Source organism: Bubalus bubalis, chromosome 1 (assembly GCF_019923935.1).
Source record: "Bubalus bubalis isolate 160015118507 breed Murrah chromosome 1, NDDB_SH_1, whole genome shotgun sequence".
NCBI classification, from domain to species: Eukaryota; Metazoa; Chordata; class Mammalia; order Artiodactyla; family Bovidae; genus Bubalus; species Bubalus bubalis.
In genome coordinates this window covers 83,665,074-83,684,703 of record NC_059157.1, presented here as the reverse complement: position 1 = coordinate 83,684,703, position 19,630 = coordinate 83,665,074, and the positions used below count along the sequence as shown (strand labels likewise).

At 35.9% G+C, this 19,630-nt stretch overlaps 2 protein-coding genes across 6 annotated transcripts in view; one reads left to right on the top strand and one right to left on the bottom strand.

The window, feature by feature from the left end:
* Positions 1-19,630, bottom strand: part of ARL13B (ADP ribosylation factor like GTPase 13B) — an 82,574-nt gene that overhangs the window by 21,295 nt on the left and 41,649 nt on the right. The gene's annotated exons all lie outside the window — the stretch shown is intronic.
* STX19 (syntaxin 19) lies at positions 1,107-16,365 on the top strand. 2 transcript variants are annotated; one of them, XM_006057029.4, is made up of 3 exons: positions 1,107-1,200; positions 1,395-1,455; positions 15,451-16,365. In XM_006057029.4, the coding sequence occupies exon 3, from the start codon at positions 15,464-15,466 to the stop codon at positions 16,346-16,348; it is 885 nt and encodes a 294-aa protein (XP_006057091.4). In that variant the 5' UTR covers positions 1,107-1,200; positions 1,395-1,455; positions 15,451-15,463; the 3' UTR covers positions 16,349-16,365. The 2 variants fall into 2 exon arrangements, with proteins under 2 accessions (XP_006057091.4, XP_025138195.3); XM_025282410.3 differs by lacking the exon at positions 1,107-1,200 and having other exon boundaries at positions 1,322-1,455.

Sequence of the window (19,630 nt, the reverse complement as noted above, 5' to 3'; positions counted from 1 at the left end):
TACACTTCTGTGAATCACTATGCTTTTTTCTTCAAACAGTAAATCCTAAAATTACTCTGAAGCAGTATAAAGAAATCATCTTTATTACTATATTCTTTACTAATAAACAAAATGTTCATTATATGCATGTTTCATCATTTACTCAGCCACTAAAGAACTACATGCAGTGTTTATGGGTAGTTCTCAATGTTTTGCTTTTACAAAAAGGGCCGTGAGGAATAAGTGTATGAAGGTATTATTCCTTATTGTGGGAACAGACTTCAGGAAATGGGATTACTAAACCAAAGAATAAATACAAATGATATTTTGATAGATATTATAGCAATGTCTCGCCTCTCATCCTCAAATCATAACACCTTAGGCAGAAAAAAGTGTAAGAAAAGTTAGTCATGCAAGAGAAATTTCATGTCTGATTTTTCCTACAAATATTTCACTCTGTAAAACTTAATTTTGAATTTTTGATATAATAAACAGCATAACAGCGCTGTGCAATTTCAGTCTGTGCATGTGGAAAATTATGAAAGAAACTTAAAAATAGCAGGCATACCAAAAAGAAAAGTAAAATTGCACGTTTAAAGATACTATCTCTTTTCTGGCTGTTGTAGTTCTGAAATTTGGTAATTTTCTGAGTTAAGAAAATAAGATGGAATTCAACTATTTAATTCCCTAAGTGAAAGTTGCTCAGTCATGTCTGACTTTGCAGCCCCATGGATTACACAGACCATGGAATTTTCCAGGGCAGAATACTAGAGTGGGTAGCTGTTCCCTTCTCCAGGGATTCTTCCCAACCTAGGGATTGAACCCAGGTCACCTGCATCGCGGGAGGATTCTTTACCAGCTAAGCCACCAGCAAAGCAAATTCCCTAAAATAAGATGGAATTCAATTATTTTAAAGTAAACTGAACAAAAGCCTTCATCCAAGGTTCTTTTCATTCCTATTTATTCCAAATTCCATCAATTTAGCAAGGTTTCACACCTTTAGAAAACAAAGTAATCTTTGTTTAATTACAAACGCCCTTTTCTGTGAGTAATGTATTTTATATATACTATAGGACAGGAATTTCAGAGTCTGTGCCAAGTTTTCTATAGCAGACAGTTTAACAAGGACTTCCTGTTACCAGCTAGCTCCAGTGAAAACAATCTTCCTTTAATCTAAAGAATAGGCAGCTAACAGGCAGAACCGGATTCTCCAGGTGTGAGGTAAGCAATTTGTTCTCACTTGATACGAACTGCAAAACAACTTAATATCTAACTTATTTGACTTCAGTATGTGGCTTTCAATTAAGTTAACTAAATGAAAACCATACAGAGATTAGCCTGTGAACTATAAGACAGAGATGTAAATAATATATGAATAAAATGTTACAGATGGTACTCAAGATTTTCTCTCACAGGCAAGACTCCAACTACGCAGGTGGAAAAGCAACAAAAACAAGCCAAAGGAACAAGACAAAGGTAAACAAACCACTCTTTTCTGTACTTTTATTTATTTATTTTTTTGCAGGGTTAGGAAAGGTTTTATTTATTTTTTTTTTAATTTTATTTTATTTTTAAACTTTACGTAATTGTATTAGTTTTGCCAAATATCAAAATGAATCCGCCACAGTTGTACATGTGTTCCCCATCCTGAACCCTCCTCCCTCCTCCCTCCCCATTCCATGAGACATCCAGAGATTGAAACCTGTGACATTTAAAAACAACTCAACAGATAATTGAAGATATCTGTTTTGTTCAGATTTGGACCAGGCTACAGGCAGCTGATCCGTTCACATATACTATCGATAGGCTGAATGAGATAGGAGTTTAGAGTCCCTAGAAATAGACTGGAGAAGGCAATGGCAACCCACTCCAGTGTTCTTGCCTCGAGAATTCCAGGGACAGGGGAGCTTGGTGGGCTGCCGTTTATGGGGGTCGCACAGAGTCGGACACGACTGAAGCGACTTAGCAGCAGCAGCAGCAGAAATAGACCACTACAAACAAAATCAACTTTTCCTTTTAAGTCCTTTAAAAAATATCTTTCCATTTTGGAAACACTAGAAGGTCAGAACCTATAAAAACAAACCTCAAACTCTTTCCTCTATAAACAGACTATATAAATTACACTGTGCTTGCTTTAGAGAACATTTTTCCACTTAATTCCGAAAAGAAGTTTATACCCAACTTGCCACATATGTAGAATGTTTAAAAATTCAAGAAAATTTTCTATAAGGCCTTAATTTCTTCATTGTTGTTTCCCAGAATCTTTAAAATTAATTTGAGGAAATTAAAAAATAATCGTGTTGTAAAAGAACTACTGTAAAATATTGACATACTCAATTTTTTTTAAGTACTCAATTTTTAGATGTTTCAGTTAGTACTTAAATTATAAAATTTAATATCAATATTATATTTGATGTGATAATTTTAAAAACTTAAGTCACCATCACTTAAATGCAAACTACACAGGTAGTTTCATATTTAAGTTTAGAGGCTTAATCAAAACATGTTTTATTTTTTGATATTTCTTCAAAGTTATTTTAAAATTGTTATGTGAGATTTTAATAGATAATATTTCAAATCAAAATAATATTTGCATTAGTAAATGCTTTAAGGGTAAACGTGAAAGCTGACTATGTAATACCCAGAACATATTACCTCTGTGACAATGCAGTTTTAAATTTAATATAAAAATAATGTTATATGTGTACAGCTTACTTTAGTCAGATATGAGAGAGTTCAAAATTACATGAATCTTAATATTTAAACAAAATAGTCTTATTGTTAAAGAGTTAATTTTACAGTTATTTACACTAAACAAAAAGTAGAATTTAAAAAGCACTCAAAGGTTGCATTACTAAAAAATGTATAATAATTTAAACTGATATAATCAACATAAGTCGCAATATTTTTTTTAGTTTCTTTTCTTCCTGTAAGCAGCCAAACAGGTAAACATTCCAATAATAGCTGCTTTCACCTTGAACTAGGGAAATGCTGCAAGCTGTCTTCATACACAAAAGCAAAAAAACATTCCATTTTATGTTAAATAAACATTTGTTACATTTCTTGAAATGTTTATTCAATGTGAAAAGTTAAAGTGTAGTCACTCAGTTGTGTCCGACTCTTTGAGACCCCGTGGACTGTAGCTAACCAGGCTTCTCCATCCATGGAATTCTTTAGGCAAGAATACGGAGTGGATTGCCATTTCGTTCTCCAAGGGATATTCCCAATCCAGGGATCAAACCTGGGTCTTCCGCATTGCAGGCAGATAATAGTAACTATAAAAAGAAATGTCTCACTTTTAAAAACTCTATAAATTATATAAAGTATCGACCCAGGGCATATTTCCTAAAGCATTAGAAAAATTTTATTCATATTTCTGTTCCTAGAAATGTTCCCTATCTGCAATAGGGTGGAGAAACTTTTTAGTCATACAAGTTTGCTTTTGTATTTCAGAGAACAAATAGTCAATTTAATTACTGTATTTATAAATCAGTGTTCTAACTTTCTTTTTGCAAATATTACATTTAAGCTCAAAGATACAATCAGCTATTAACAGTAAAATTCAAAATTGTATAGCAAAGAAGTGCATTAAACATGCTGAAAGATGACATATTTGGATAGAGCTCTTCCGATATTAAAAAAATAAATTTAAGGTAAAGATTGCATAAAATGGTAGTATCATCAATTTCACTAACCTAAACAATTAAATGATGTCACAACTATGTGCTTAATATTTTATGCCTTCATGAACTTGGTCTCTTCCAACTTTAAATTCTAATACACTTAGATATCTTACTTTGCTTATATTATAATTTATGAAGATAGAAGAAGATCGTAAGATAAATTAGAAATAGTTATACATATAGTTATGAGTATGCAACTACTGGAAAACGCAATTTATCTATAGAATGAAAGGATACCTGAATACCTACATTAAGTTAGTATCTACAGAGATGAATATAAGGATTTAAGGAACATCTGAATTATGTAAACTCTTTAAAGTAATCACCTATGACTTTCAGTGAAGATGCACAGATAAAGAAATTCCTCCTCTTGCTAGAAACCTAGAGAAGTGCTTGATATAATCTTATGGGGAAAAAGAAAAGAAAGACAAATTTCTAAACTACATCATTATATCTGAAATAAGAAAGGGAAATTTCCAAGTGCCAGAAATGAAGAGCAAAAACACCCAGAGCCAAAGTGGAGAGCAGGAGTTAAAGCTAACTCCACTGGTTACTGGGTCAGTGGTAAAGAATCCACCTGTCAGTGCAGAAGACTCTGGCTCGATCCCTGGGTCAGGAAGATCCCCTGGAGAAGAGAATGGCAACCCACTCCAGCATTCTTGCCTGGGACATCCTATGGACAGGGGAGCCTGGTGGGCTACAGTCCATGGGATCACAAGAGTCAGACATGACTTAGTGACTAAACAACAACAACCAACCACTGGCTACTACGGGAAAATACTTTTATCTTAGAAGCTGGGGTTTAGAATGTGCATAATTGGGAACTAAAGTCAAGTTTCCTGTAAAAAGTATTGAACCAGAAAAAAAATAGAACACAGTCTGCATTCAGAAAAAGGAAAATCTCTGTTGGTTTGTCCAGGACTACAGCAAGGAGTGATGTATTCGCCCAGGCTACAAAATCACTACAGAAAAATCAGGCCTATACTTATACTACCTGAGCTATAGAAATCCCTAGAGAAAGGTCAGGCCCACACACTCAGTATCTGCAGGTCCTATGTCCATGGATTCAACCAACATCAGATGGACAATATTTAGGAAAAAATCCAGAAGGTTCTCAAAAGCAAAATTTGAAATTTCCATGCACCAGCAACTATTTACATAGCATTAAAAGACTCTGATGCTGGGAGGGATTGGGGGCAGAAGGAGAAGGGGATGACAGAGGATGAGATGGCTGGATGGCATCACTGACTCGATGGACGTGAGTCTGAGTAAACTCCGGGAGTTGGTGATGGGACAGGGAGGCCTGGCGTGCTGCGATTCATGGGGTCGCAAAGAGTCGGACACGACTGAGCGACTGAACTGAACTGAACATTTTATTTACAAACATTTATATACCAGTTACATCGTATAGGTATTATAAGTAATCTATAAATGAGCTGAAGTATATTTTTAAAGTAAAAATATACAAGAGGATATATATGTTATATGCAAATATTACATCATTTTATACAAGAGACCTAAGTATCCATGGAGTTTGGCATCTGTGGGCATCATGGAACCAATCCCCCACAATATGCAGGGACAACTGTATACTAACTGGGCTATTATAGTTTGAGTATGTCAAATTCATAGTTGTGACAATCATAAAAATGAGGTAAGAATATATCCATAATGCAAGGCACTTGGGGCATTCCTATGTAATTCCCTACTGAAGATAAACTGCTGATGAAGTTTACTAAATACATTTGTCCATCACCAAGAAAAAAAGTTGGTGACCACAATAAACAAAGGAACTATTTATAAGTAATGGCAACCCACTCCAGTATTCTTTCCTGGAGAATCCTGAGGACAGAGGAGTCTGGTGCGACGCTATCCATAGGGTCGCACAGAGTAGGACATGACTGAAGCGACTTAGCATGTATGCATGCATTGGAAAAGGAAATGGCAACCCACTCCAGTATTCTTGCCTGGAGAATCCCAGGGACAGAGGAGCCTGGTGGGCTGCCATCTATGGGGTCGCACAGAGTCGGACACGACTGAAGTGACTTAGCAGCAACAGCAGCAGCCGAAATAGCCTAACAATGTAAAAGGATCCTGAACATAAACATATTTTAAATGTTCAAAAGAAATAAATGAAGACACACACAAGATGAACACAGTAAAACTTTAGTTGATTTTATATAAATATCATTTACTATAACATGCATGCACTGAAAGGGAATCTGTTTTTCCTTTAATATCAGTAACATATATAGATTTATAGAAAAAGAGATTAAAAATACTTTCTTTTGCTAGTAAATTTACTATGATTAATGAATATGAAATACATATTGATATATTTTTAAGAGTTGTTTAAAGTATCTTTTATTCAAATATGAAGCTGTGGTATTCCTTCAGGAAACTATTCTTCCAAAAACACAGAAACCCAGGATAAGATCACCTTTAGAAGGGTCAGAGTCAAATATCTTCATTTCCAAAATCAGTGACAGTAAAATTTACCTCCTCAAAAGCACTTTGCAAAAGTATACTGTGCTACTATATTTGAAATACCCTATTTCTTTTTTTTTTAAAAATAAGTTAAACTATGATGCTTCAAAAAGAGGCTTTTGATGGCACGATGGCACTGTTCATTCATCGATTCATTGATAGCTAAAACAAAAAATAAAATAACCTAACTTGCCATAAGTATATTAGAGTTTATTTCGGGATTTTTTTCAAGCCATGCAATCAAAGAGAAAATTATACACACTGCAGTTCTTCACAACTGTGAAATTAAAAAAAAATTTTAGGCTACTTAGCACATGAATAAAAAAATTAAAATCTGTTTTGGTTTGATACCCACTGCCCTTATTTCTCATCTAAGCCTCAAATACTCTTTTCTTTTCCCCATATTATGAGGAACAGCAGTCAATTAAAAAAACAGTGCAACAAACATCATACCTGCTATGTACAATGTAGTTATAAAAATCATAGTAAGTTATATGTATGTATGTACATACATGTATGTATGAATAGGATACATAAGTCTGTGTACATAAATAGGAATGCAATACACCTCACTTCCTGTCTTATCTCATACTATGACTATGAGGTACAGCAGAAGAAAATATAAGAATGCCAATTTCTTCATGGTGCCAAGACTAGAATTCAAAAATTTTTAGTAGATTTCCCATGACACAGGTATATGAGATCAGAACAAATTATTTTTCTTTTTCTAAATTATAAAGTACTTAATTTGAAAAATTCTAATATGCAAAATCCTAACTAATACAAATGCTAACATAATTATTTTAGATCTAATATGCTACACTACTTCCTGCAATAACTTTTTTCTTTTAAACACAGCATTTATATTAAAAACATAATACAATATCTGATACAATTCAACTTCACTTATAACATGTTTCATTTAGGATAATCTATTTCTATTTACTATGAAATAAAGAAAAATAACAGATATACAATCAAGGGAGGAAGGGAGGAAGGGAAGGCGGGAAGAAGAAAGAAAAGAGCTTATGACTGTTTCAAAAGCAACATGACATCCTAAACACTTTGGGAAGGAATTAATTTTCAGCATCAATATGGTAATACCAGAGGAAGCATATAGATAAGTAAGTGATAAACCCTAAAGCAAAGAACAGTATGGAACTATTCAAGATAATTCACTAAACTAACCAACTTTAGTGAATTACTTCCCTCTATACTGGAAAGATTAGTCTTTATCAGACACATATAATAAATCATGTGTGATAACTCTGCTTCCTCAAAGTTATTACATGATAAAAATTTCTACAATCGCTTACCAATAGTTTTTAGTTCTTTTTAAAAATCTTCACTAGCATAATCATCAAACATTTATAAAATACTGAATATAAAAGAGCATATAGACGATGACAGCTTTATATAACATATACATTCTAGGAAATTTATATTAAACATCTTATAATGTAAAAAAGCACTGGCCTAGCAGCCAGAAAGTTTGCATTATTATACCAGTACTACTAACAAGCTCTGGTTAAGACATTTAATTTCTCTGATTTTCAATTTCCCCATAAGAAAAATCAATTAGTCAACTCTAAGGATTAGTTAAATATTGATTAGTTAACTCTAAGGGTTCATTTTGGAAATTCCAATATTCAATAGATGTGGAAAAAACCAGGTCATCACCTCTCCTCCAGAGAACAGGTAAGGACCACACATCACTACCATCCTCCTTCAGTTGGTTGAGGAGTTGCAAAGCAAAGTAACATGCTTTGTTTCATTTCAGGGCTACATCATGTTAATGTCTATGAGAACTCTCCAGTACTTCCAACTGCCCTACCAACCTACCACATTCAGAAAGGTGGAGCTTAGGTCTCTGAAAGACCAAGATGGGAATGAGAGCCCCTGCTTACCCAACATGGACATGAAACATGAATGAGAAATACATCTTTGTGGTTGTAATACACCAAGATTTGGTGACTGGATATTACTGTGACATAATTATGCAAATCTTGACTGATAAAATGGGACCACAAGAAAGTTCTCATAAACTGAATTATTTAAAACTCACAAGAAGTTCCAACCTAAATTAGTTTATAAAGCTAAAAATCTTTACAATTTATCTTTTAAAACTGAATTTTTATATTAAGAATTATATTAGGTTAACCACAATTAATCGTAATTCTAAATAACTATGAAGTTATATGTATAAATTAATTTCAAACATGGATCTCCTGCACTGCAGGAAGATTCTTTACCCCCAAACCACCAGAGAATCCCAAAAAGAGTCTAAAAGATGTGAAAAATACAAAAAATGATAACGTCAAACTTTCTGCACATTTAATTGGCTGCTCTAGTAATGAAATCTTTCTCAATTAAAATCAGTTTGTTTTTACTTTAATAAAGGACTTAAAAAATAGTATGCTCACATACTATTAAATAAATTTCCTCTATTTAGTTTATTTCCTACCTGTAAAGGCAAAGGCCAGTAAATACATTCCTAGAAGACATGCTTAACACTATGGACAGATAACTGTTTTATATTGATCTACTTTCCTAACACCCAAGTCTGCAATCTATATTGCCACCTTCTCATCGTCTCCCTTAACTAATCTTTTCACAAATTTTCCAGGCTTAATGTTATAGCTTCTTATTTTTTTCCCACAGATCTTAGTAAGCCACTAGATTTGGTTAGCTCTATTTCTAAAGTAGAGAAATTATTCCTAGCAAGTAAGGTAGAATACAGACAATGGAAAGGTGGAGAGACAGGGAGAATAAAATCCTTTCCCTACATAGAAGTGTCTTATTTGCATAAATTACACAGACTGAAACTTTTTAAACTTTTAATATAGCAAATCAGTGGCAAAATAAAAGACCTAAAGCTATTTGAATTAAATATTTAGATAATTTAAAATAAATAGCAGAAAATTATAAGTGCATTTCAGGAAACAAAACTTGCTGTTAAATATTTCCAACCAATACTTCAAATGCTCAGCAATTCCGGTACACAGAAATGTCTCTGAGTAAACTGTTAATATATATAAAAGACTTATTCCATCAAGAACAGATTTCAATGTCTTATCCCTTGTGATCTGCCTTCTTTCTCAACCACTTCATTTAAATAGCTGCCTCTTCTGAAAACTTACCTGAGCCGATCTCTATAGAGCATCTGACACCATTGAAAAAGGCTTTATATTATAGCAAAGAAGGAGTCATTCACACTAGACTGCCTGAATTTGAATCCCGACTCTACAAGCTGACATCTCAGTTAAGTTCCCTAAGATGGGGTCCTAATGTTATTATCTGTAAAACAGAGACTATGGTAATACTTAATTCAGAGTTCTTAAACATGCAACACACTTAGAACAGTGCCTGTCAAATATTAAGAACTCAAGAAAACACAAGGTATAAAGAGCTCAGTATGAGAACTTGAATAAACATAAGACTTGCCAAGGTGCTAGAAATACAGAATGAATAAACATCCTTGCCCTCATGAAGCTTATATTTAGGGGATAGAGCAGCCAATAAAGCAAGATAAATAAGTAAAATATAGTGAAAAGTGCTAGGAAGAAAACTAAAGCTGGGGATGCTGGTTGCAGTTCCTGATAGGGTGCCCAAGGACAGCCTTACTGAGAGTGGTGTTATTTCAGTAAGATTTCAGATAATAAGTGCTAAAGCCCTAAGGCAGGATCCTGCCAGGTTTGTGTTAGGAATGACAAGGAGAGCAGTATGGCTGAAGCAGAGGAAGTGAAGAGTTGTGGAGGCAGGGTCAGAGAGGCAAAAAGAGAGGTGGAGAAGTCATATAGGACCTTGTGGTGGTGGTTGGGTCACCAAGCCCTGTCTGACTCTTGTGACTCCATGGACTGTAGCCCAGCCTCTGTCCATGAGAATTCCCAGGCAAGAATACTGGAGTGGGCTGCTGCTGCTGCTGCTAAGTCGCTTCAGTCATCTCCGACTCTATGCGACCCCATAGACAGCAGCCCACCAGGCTCCCCCATCCCTGGGATTCTCCAGGCAAGAACACTGGAGTGGGTTGCCATTTCCTTCTCCAATGCATGAAAGTGAAGAGTGAAAGTAAAGTCCATTTCCTTTTCCAGGGGATCTTCCTGACCCAGGGATCAAACCTGGATATCCTACATTGCAGGCAGACTCTTTACAGACTGAGGGAAAGAGACCTAAGGGAAGCCTTACAGGACCTTGTAGGTTCTGGCTTTTCCTCTGAGAGATCATGTTATAGGAGGACTTTAGACATAGGAATGATGTGATCTGACTTACATGTTAACTCTGATGTCTATATTAAGAAAAGACCAAAGGGGCAAAGGAGAAGGGGATACAAAGGAAGAAACAAAGAGACAATTGCAATAATCCAGGTGAGAAAGGATGGTGGTGACTTGAGCCAGGGAGGTAGTTCGCCAAAGAGATTGGCAAGATTCACTATTAGTTTAAATATAAGGTGTGGGGGGATGCCGGGGCAGGGAGGGAGGACACAAAACAGAATATTCAGAATTACTCCAAATTTTTTGGTCAAGTGACCTGGATGAAGACTGCAAGAAGAGACCAGAAGAGATGCCACTTACTGAACTGGAGCAGCAGTTTGGGAGTTGGGAGGAAGATCAGACATTGTCTTTAGACACAGACATTCAAATGGAGCTGTTGAGTTGACAGATGTTATGAGAGCAGTCTATACATGAGATATAATTTTGAGTCATCAGCTAACAGACAGTATTTAATGCTGTGAGGCTTGAAAACAATGGTGGATAAAAAGAGAACTGCATGTGGAAGCATTCCAGTATTCAGAGGTGGGAAGACAAGGAGAAATCAGAGAGGAGAAAAAGACGAAGGAAGAGCCAAAGAGGCAAGAGGAAAGTCAGGAGAAACACTTGAAAGCATTTCAAGACGTAATGGTGGTTACATGCTGCTGAAACGTTAAAATCACCAATAAGTCCTATTGCTTCCACCTCCAAAATATATCCCAAATGGTTCCCATTTACTCCATCTAGTTTCATCATCCAGATCTCTCCTGGAGGTCATCAGACAACTATTTTCTATACAGTGATGTAATTCCAGTTGAGCAATTCAAATCCTAAAAGATGATGCTGTGAAAGTGCTGCACTCAATATGCCAGCAAATTTGGAAAACTCAGCAGTGGCCACAGGACTAGAAAAGGTCAGTTTTCATTCCAATCTCAAAGAAAGGCAATGCCAAAGAATACTCAAACTACCGCACAACTGCACTCATCTCAAATGCTAGCAAACTAATGCTCAAAATTCTCCAAGCCAGGCTTTAGCAATACGTGAACTGTGAACTTCCAGATGTTCAAGCTGCTTTTAGAAAAGGCAGAGGAACCAGAGATTAAATTGCCAATAACCACTGGATCAGAAAAAAAGCAAGAGAGTTCCAGAAAAACATTTATTTCTGCTTTATTGACTACGCCAAAGCCTTTGACTGTGTGGATCACAATAAGCTGTGGAAAATTCTGAAAGAGATGGGAATACCAGACCACCTGACCTGCCTCTGTCAGAAATGGACAGGGAACAACAGACTGGCTCCAAATAGGAAAAGGAGTACGTCAAGGCTGTATATTGTCACCCTGCTTACTTAACTTATATGCAGAGTACATCATGAGAAACGCTGGGCTGGATGAAGCACAAGCTGGAATCAAGATTGCCGGGAGACATATCATTCACCTCAGATATGCAGATGACACCACCCTTATGGCACAAAGTGAAGAAGAACTAAAGGGCCTCTTGATAAAAGTAAAAGAGAAAGAGTGAAAAAGTTGGCTTAAAACTCAAAATTCAGAAAACTAAGATCATGGAATTGGGTCCCATCACTTCATGGCAAATAGATGGGAAAACAGTGGAAACAGTGTCAGACTTTATTTTTGTGGGCTCCAAAATCACTGCAGATGGTGACTGCAGCCATGAAATTAAAAGACAGTTACTCCTTGGAAGGAAAGTTATAACCAACCTAGACAGCATATTAAAAAGCAGAGACATTACTTCGCCAACAAAGGTCTGTCTAGTCAAGGCTATGGTTTTTCCAGTAGTCACGTATACATGTGAGAGTTGGACTGTGAAGAAAGCTGAGCACTGAAGAATTGGTGCTTTTGAACTGTGGTGTTGGACAAGACTCTTGACAGTCCCTTGGACATCAAGGAGATCCGACCAGTACATCCTAAAGGAGATCATTCCTGGGTGTTCATTGGAAAGACTGATGTTGAAGCTGAAACTCCAGTACTTTGGCCACCTGATGCAAAGAACTGATTCATCTGAAAAGACCCTGAGACTGGGAAAGATTGAAGGCGAGAGAAGGGGATGACAGAGGATGAGATGGTTGAATGGCATCACCAACTCAATGAACATGAGTTTGGGTAAACTCTGGGAGTTGGTGATGGACAGGGAGGCCTGGCGTGCTGCAGTCCATGGGGTCGCAAGGAGTCGGACACGACTGAGCAACTGAACTGAAATGAATATAGTGATCTATTAAAAACATAAACCTCAGGTCAATATCCTATTTCTCTTTTAATTGTCATCCCCTGTATCTAAAATAAAATCTAAACTCCTTACTTTGACCCACAAGGCCATTTGTCATCTGATCCTTGCCTACCGTCCTGATTTCACTCCTTCGGTGTTACTGCTCATATTAATTTCTACCTCTCTCTAAAGCTCTAAAGTAGCTACATCGTGTCCGACTGTTTGCAACCCCATGGTCTGTAACCCACAAGGTTCTTTTGTCCACAGGACTTTCCAGGCAAGAATACTGGAGTGGGTTGCCATGCCCTCCTCCAGGGGATCTACCCAGGCATCAAACCCAAGTCTCTTAAGTCTCCTGCATCAGTAGGCAGGTTCTTTATCACTAGTGCCACCTGTGAAGCCTGATTTCTATTTACACAGGCATTAATTTTGTCCTTAAAACACAGCAGTCCAATTCACTGCTCTGGCACCACGTGTCTAATTCTCAGGATACACTTCCTTGGCTCTTCATCTTCTTGATATTTAGGTCTTACAGTTCAAATAGCTCTTTAGAGAGGCCTTGCCTAATTGATCTATCAAGATCTAAAGTTATCTCATTTATCTGTTTAATTGTATATTGTCCACCCCCTTTCAGAGAGTAATTACTCAAGGACAGGTATTATTGAATATACAATGCAGCATTTAAAACTTTGCATAAAGTAAGCTTCAAAAATTATCTGACAGAATGTCAATTTCTTAAAAGCAAAGGAATATTAGTTTAACTTTTTATATAATAAAGGTATCATTTCTACAATATACTTGATTGAATCATCATTCAATAATATCTTGAACATCTCTAGAGATGGCAAGGTTTTTATGTCATGAATCAGTTCATTCCATGTTCAGAGAGCTCTACTTATGTGAAAAGCCTTCTTTATATTAAATCAAACCTCACTGCATGTAATTTCCACCTGCTGCTTTTTGGAGTTATGCCAAGTAAAGCCTAATAAAGTCTAATCCCTCTTATATATACAGACCTACACATTTTAGAAAACAGTTGCAGATATTCCCTACACCTTCTTTTTTTCAGAATAAATATCTCTTTGTCTTTCAACAACTCTCCATATAGTACAGCCTTCCAATGTCATCCTTTCCATGACAGTTCAAAAAAACACCCCATTTATGAATTTTCATCTCATACTTAACATAGTCCCTTTCCTATCTGCTTTAACTAGCACAGAATCAGTGAAACAAATATCTTTCTTAGTCAGTCTAAACATAACACTATCACTCATGAAAGCACAATAATTATTCTGATACTTTTGATTAAAAGCTCAAAATTAACTAAATCTCTAGTGATTTTCATAGGCCCTGCTATGAACTCAAGGGTATTCCATTTTATAGATGTAAAGGTGTTTTCTAAACAACTAGGTGAAACATTTTACACCTATTCAATTAAATATATTTTTTTATTTCAGTATAGTGTTCTATGATATTTTAATTTTCAAATCCCAATTCTGTACTTCAACATACTAAAGAGCTCTCTAAATTTTGCACCATCAAAATTTTGAAAAGAATGCCTTCTATGACATCCAAATAACTGATAAAAACTATTTGCATAAATGTATCAAACACTGAGTTGATAGTATAACAGCATAATACTAGAGACCTTTTCTCCTTGTTGATACTGATATCACATGTGGTTCAATGAGCTACTTGTAACTCCCTAATGACTTCTTATCCACAAAAATATCATGAAAGGTATTCTGAATGCCTTTCTAAAGTCAAGATTACCTACGGAAATAAAGTATTTTATTAACAAGGGATTTCCTTTTATTCACTTCATTCACATATGCATATTATTATACATGTATATGCATATCACCATATATAACTATGTACACCAACTGATTCCCTGAATAACTACCAACACAGGATATAGTAAATGTCAATATCATCAGTGTCTCTCAAATAAGATTTTTGTATATCCTATAAAAAATACCACTTATTATGAATTTATGTAAACAAAGCTATGTCAAATAATGTGTTAGTCAATTCCAGAAGACTGAGAAATTTTAAGACAAATTCAACATTATCTATATTGCTTAAGGCTTTCATATGGAATCTCCCGTCACTATACTGGTTTTAGTTGAATTACACATATGGGCTTCCCTGGTGGCTCAGCCAGTAAGAATCCACCTGCAATGAGGGAGACCTGGGTTCAATCACTGGGTCAGGAAGATCCCCTGGAGGAGGAAATGGCACTCCAGTATTCCTGCTTGGAGAATCCCCATGGACAGAGGAGCCTGATGGGCTACAGTCCATGGGGTAGCAAAGAGTCGGACATGACTGAGTGACTAAGCACAGCATGGCAAAATGAGAATGTTTTTAACATTACATAGACCAAATTAACTGGGAATCATATCTTCAGTAATAAGGACACATTCAGAGTGACCTTTAAGTCCTAAAAAGATCTGGTCAAATCATCCCTTCTAAGATAAATCTTCCTAAATCAAGAAAAAAACTATTCTGTGGCAGTATCATGATACTGAAGAACTTACTTTGGGGCAATTATTTCTCTATCACTGCTTATTCAGCTACTTTACACAACTGAATAGGACTCACAGAAGCCCTGAATTACGCAAAGTAATTTATTAAGACATTTTACATTACTTTTCCTAGTTGAGTAATCTTTATGAGAAAATTCTTATCAATTTTTCTTATTTTTAACCATCTTCTCAGAAAACCATGAGGATTTTTCCCGTGAGATAGATGTAGCTATGTGAAACCAACTCCTACTGGGGGAAAACACCAATTTTTCCTTTGTTCAACACAATCATTTTTGCTTTTAGGAGAAAAAAGAAGATGAAAGACCGACTTCAAGAACTGAGGCAACGAACAAAGGAAACTGAGCTCTCTAAAGACAAGGATGTGTCGACTACAGAAGCAGAGGAACAAGGGGTGTTTCTGCAGCAAGCTGTTATTTATGAAAGAGAGCCTGTAGCTGAGAGACACCTACATGAGATACAGAAACTACAGGAGAGTATTAACAATTTGACAGATAATGTTCAAAAATTTGGGCAGCAACAGAAAAGTCTGGTGGCTTCAATGAGAAGGTTTAGTCTACTTAAGAAAGAGTCTAGCATTGCAAAAGAGATAAAAATCCAAGCAGAACACATTAACAGAGGTTTGGATGATTTAGTAAAAGAAGTTAAAAAGTCAGAGGATGAAAGTGGTCCCTCATCGGTGGTCACAAGGATACTTAAATTTCAGCACGCTGCAATGTTCCGCCATTTTCAGCAAACTATGTTTACATACAATGACACAATAGCAGCAAAACAAGAGAAGTGCAGGACATTTATTTTCCGTCAGCTTGAAGTTGCAGGAAAAGAACTACCTGAAGAAGAAGTAAATGATATGCTTCATCAAGGAAAATGGGAAGTTTTTAATGAAAGCTTACTCACAGAAATCAGTATCACTAAAGCACAACTCTCAGAGATAGAGCAGAGACACAAAGAACTGGTTAATCTGGAAAACCAAATAAAGGATTTAAGGGATCTTTTCATTCAGATATCTCTTTTGGTAGAGGAACAGGGAGAAAGTGTCAACAGTATTGAAATGATAGTGAATGGCACAAAAGAATATATTAACACTACTAAAGAAAAATTTGGACTAGCTGTAAAATACAAAAAAAGAAATCCTTGCAAGATATTGTGTTGTTGGTGTTGTCCATGCTGTGGCTCAAAATAAAGAAGCTATTTTAGAAATTTTTCCAGTTTAGAATGAAGGATGTCCTATAATTTACTCTCTCATATCACTCTTCTTCATTTCATAGAGCCACTCATAAACTTTGATCACTATTAAGTTATAATTTTCCCCTTTCATTCTTACCTACTAGAATGACAGAAATTTCTCAAGCTAGAAACATAAAACAAGTCTTTGATTATTAAACTAAATATAGTATATTAGCTTCAAACTCATGGGTTAACTATTAAAAATGAGATGAATCATCTTAAGTTTCTAGACAGATAACAAGCTCTATCACGTATTTTTTGTAACTTTCAATGCCTAAACAAAATAAATGTCAATAAATGAAAACTACTTAATCCTTCAGGTTCATTTAAGAGCATTTTGGTAGTTAAGAATTGTATAAAACAAGACTTCAAGGAGTGCTATATTGAAGCAAAATCAAACTGGAAGCTGTATAAAACCTTTTATGTTCAGATAGGTCAGTTAACTCAGTGGTCAACAAATCCTAGGAAAACGCAACTATTAATATGTACTCAATGAAGAGCCTAGTTGGTAACTAGGAGCTGATTCTAGCTTAAGGCCTAAAAATCTAAGTGAAGGCACTGTTTTCCTGCACTTGGATCCATTCAGGACACTGTATTACAGATTAAGAAAATTGGCAAATAAAGTAAAAAATAAAGGTAACTGTATTATTCTTGGAAGTTTCTCAATCACTTTATTGTGAAGCCAGGCAGTAGACTAGGGACTAGGGATACACTCTGAACTAATGTGGGGATAGAGTTTTGGAACTAGCATTCTAGTAGGGAAGGGATATAATACAAATATTAGAAAATGTTAAGCTCTTGGCAGAGATTTAAAATAAGGATGATAAAATAGACACTGTCAGAGCGGCTTCTTTTGACTGGGTGGTCAATATAGGCCTCTCTAAAAGGTAATGAAGATCTATGTGGTGAAGACAAGGGAAACATTTACTCTAGGCATGTGAAACAAACAGTACAAAGACCCTGAGAAGACTATAATTCACTCCATTCAAAGAAGAATGAGCAATACAGCTGTATCAGTGGGGAAAGAGCAGTGAGGTAAGAGATGAGGTTAAGAAAGGTCAGCAGGGGTTAGATGTAAAGCTCTGGAAGTCAGAAGTTTCCAGCAAGTGTAATGAGTGCAAAGCCCTCATGATGTTTCTGGCCTGGGAATAATGTTATGTAATTTATGTTCAAGAAAAATCATCCTATCTACTGTAGGAGAATGGGTTAGAATGGAATTTAGGGCAGGTGAATAGAGGACTAGCACATACATATAGAAAACAATTATAAGGCTAATGCAATAGTCCCAGTTAAGAGATGATGGAGGTTTGGGCTAGGATGGGAGGGCAGGTGGTGATGGTGGAATCAGCAATACTAATACTCAAGACTGATAAACAACATACTTCCTATGTCCCAGCATTGTTCTAATAATTTTACAATTTTACCAATAAGAACACTGAAGCACAGCAAGGTTAAGTAACCTAACTTGGGCCACAGAAACTGTACAGAGACCTGGGATTTGAACCTAAGCAATATGATTCCAGGAAACAGTTCTTAATTACTATATACCATGTTGCAGTGATGGGGAAAAAATTAGACTAAAATGTGATAAATTTAAAAGCTATAATCCAATCTGATTGGATTATAATACCATTTATAATCAGAAAAGACAGAGATGAAGGTTTCAAAACTATGGGTGAGGAAGAAATCAAGAAATTCTATCTTGGCCAAGAAAGTCTGAAATGACCATAAAATGTCTTAAGTGAAGGTTTCTAAGATACCAGTTACATCAGGAAGAACTTTTGGGAGATGTCAAAGCTATAGATTTGGGTCATCTGAGTAAGTAAAATAAGGTCTGTAAAGTATCTAGATGCAAAAAACTGGAAGCCCAGAAAAGAGCCTGAAGTATTCTAAAATTTATATGTAAAGGAGAAAAGGAGTTTATGAAGGAGACTAAGAAGAGACCATCAAAGAAGTAGGAGGAAAACCAAGAAAAGGATGCTATAATGCAAAAGTATTTAAAGAAAAACAAAGTTATAGTACATGTACTTCTGCTCAATGTTATATGGCAGCCTGGATGGAGGTGAGTTTGGGAGAGAATAGTTGTAGTGTTAATTGCTCGTTTGTGTCTGACTCTTTGAGACCCTATAGACTATAGCCAACCAGGCTCCCCTGTCCATGGAGATTTTCCAGGCAAAAATACTGGAGTGGGTAGCCATGCCCTCCTCCAGGGGATCTTCCTGACCCAGGATCAAACCCCGGTCTCCTGCATTGCAGGCAGATTCTTTACCATCTGAGCCACCAGGCAAACCCTGGGGGAGAATGGATACATGTGTATGTATGGCTGAGTCCCTTGCTGTTCACCTGAATCTATCACAACATTGTTAATCAGCTATACCCCGATACAAAATAAAGAGTTTTAATTTAAAAAAAAAGGAAAAACAAAGTTGAGGAAATAAAAAGCTTAAAAAAAAACCCAAAGTTGAGGAAATAGTCAATTTTAAGTAAAATAAGAATAGCAAAGTAACAATGGACTTGGCAACATAAGAGATAATTTGTTGACTCCAACAAGACCAGTTTCAAGGAACTGTAGGGAAGGAAGCACAAATGGAGTATGCTGACGAAAGAATGTGATATAAAAATGTACAGATTCACTACAGGCAATTCTTTCCAGAATTTTGAATAGAATCCTATAAAAATGAGAAAACAGGTAGGCAGAGATGTAGAGTCAAAAAATTCCATAATACACCACAAAACACCAGAGCACATTCTGCTGATGGAAATGGTCCAGGGAGAGAAACTCAGTATAAGAAAGGGAAGGAATAACATACAATAGTAGAAAGGGGTGGGATCTAGAGTAAGAATGGAGAAGCTAACCTTAGACAGGAGTAGCAACACATCTTCCATGTTACAGGAGGGAAGGTAAGGTTAGGAATAAAAGCAGATAACTGAGCAAATTTTGTTGTGGGAAAAATGAGACAATTCTTATATGATAGTTTTTATTTCCTTAGAAAACCACGGGGCAAAATTATAAACTAAAAGCCTGATGGGATTAAGGAAGAAGAGAAATATCAATATGTATGTGTGTGTATATGTATCTCCTAACACTATAAAATAATTTTAATTTATAAAATATAAAGAAATTGAAGAGTTTTATACATTGCTAGTTACCATAATTACCAGTGGAGAAGACAATGGCAACCTACTCCAGTATTCTGGCCTGGAAAATCCCATGGACGGAGGAGCCTGGTGGGCTGCA

Bases quoted from the DNA above. Each gene is read 5' to 3' on its own strand.
- STX19 (XM_006057029.4), top strand. From the start codon at position 15,464: ATGAAAGACCGACTTCAAGAACTGAGGCAACGAACAAAGGAAACTGAG.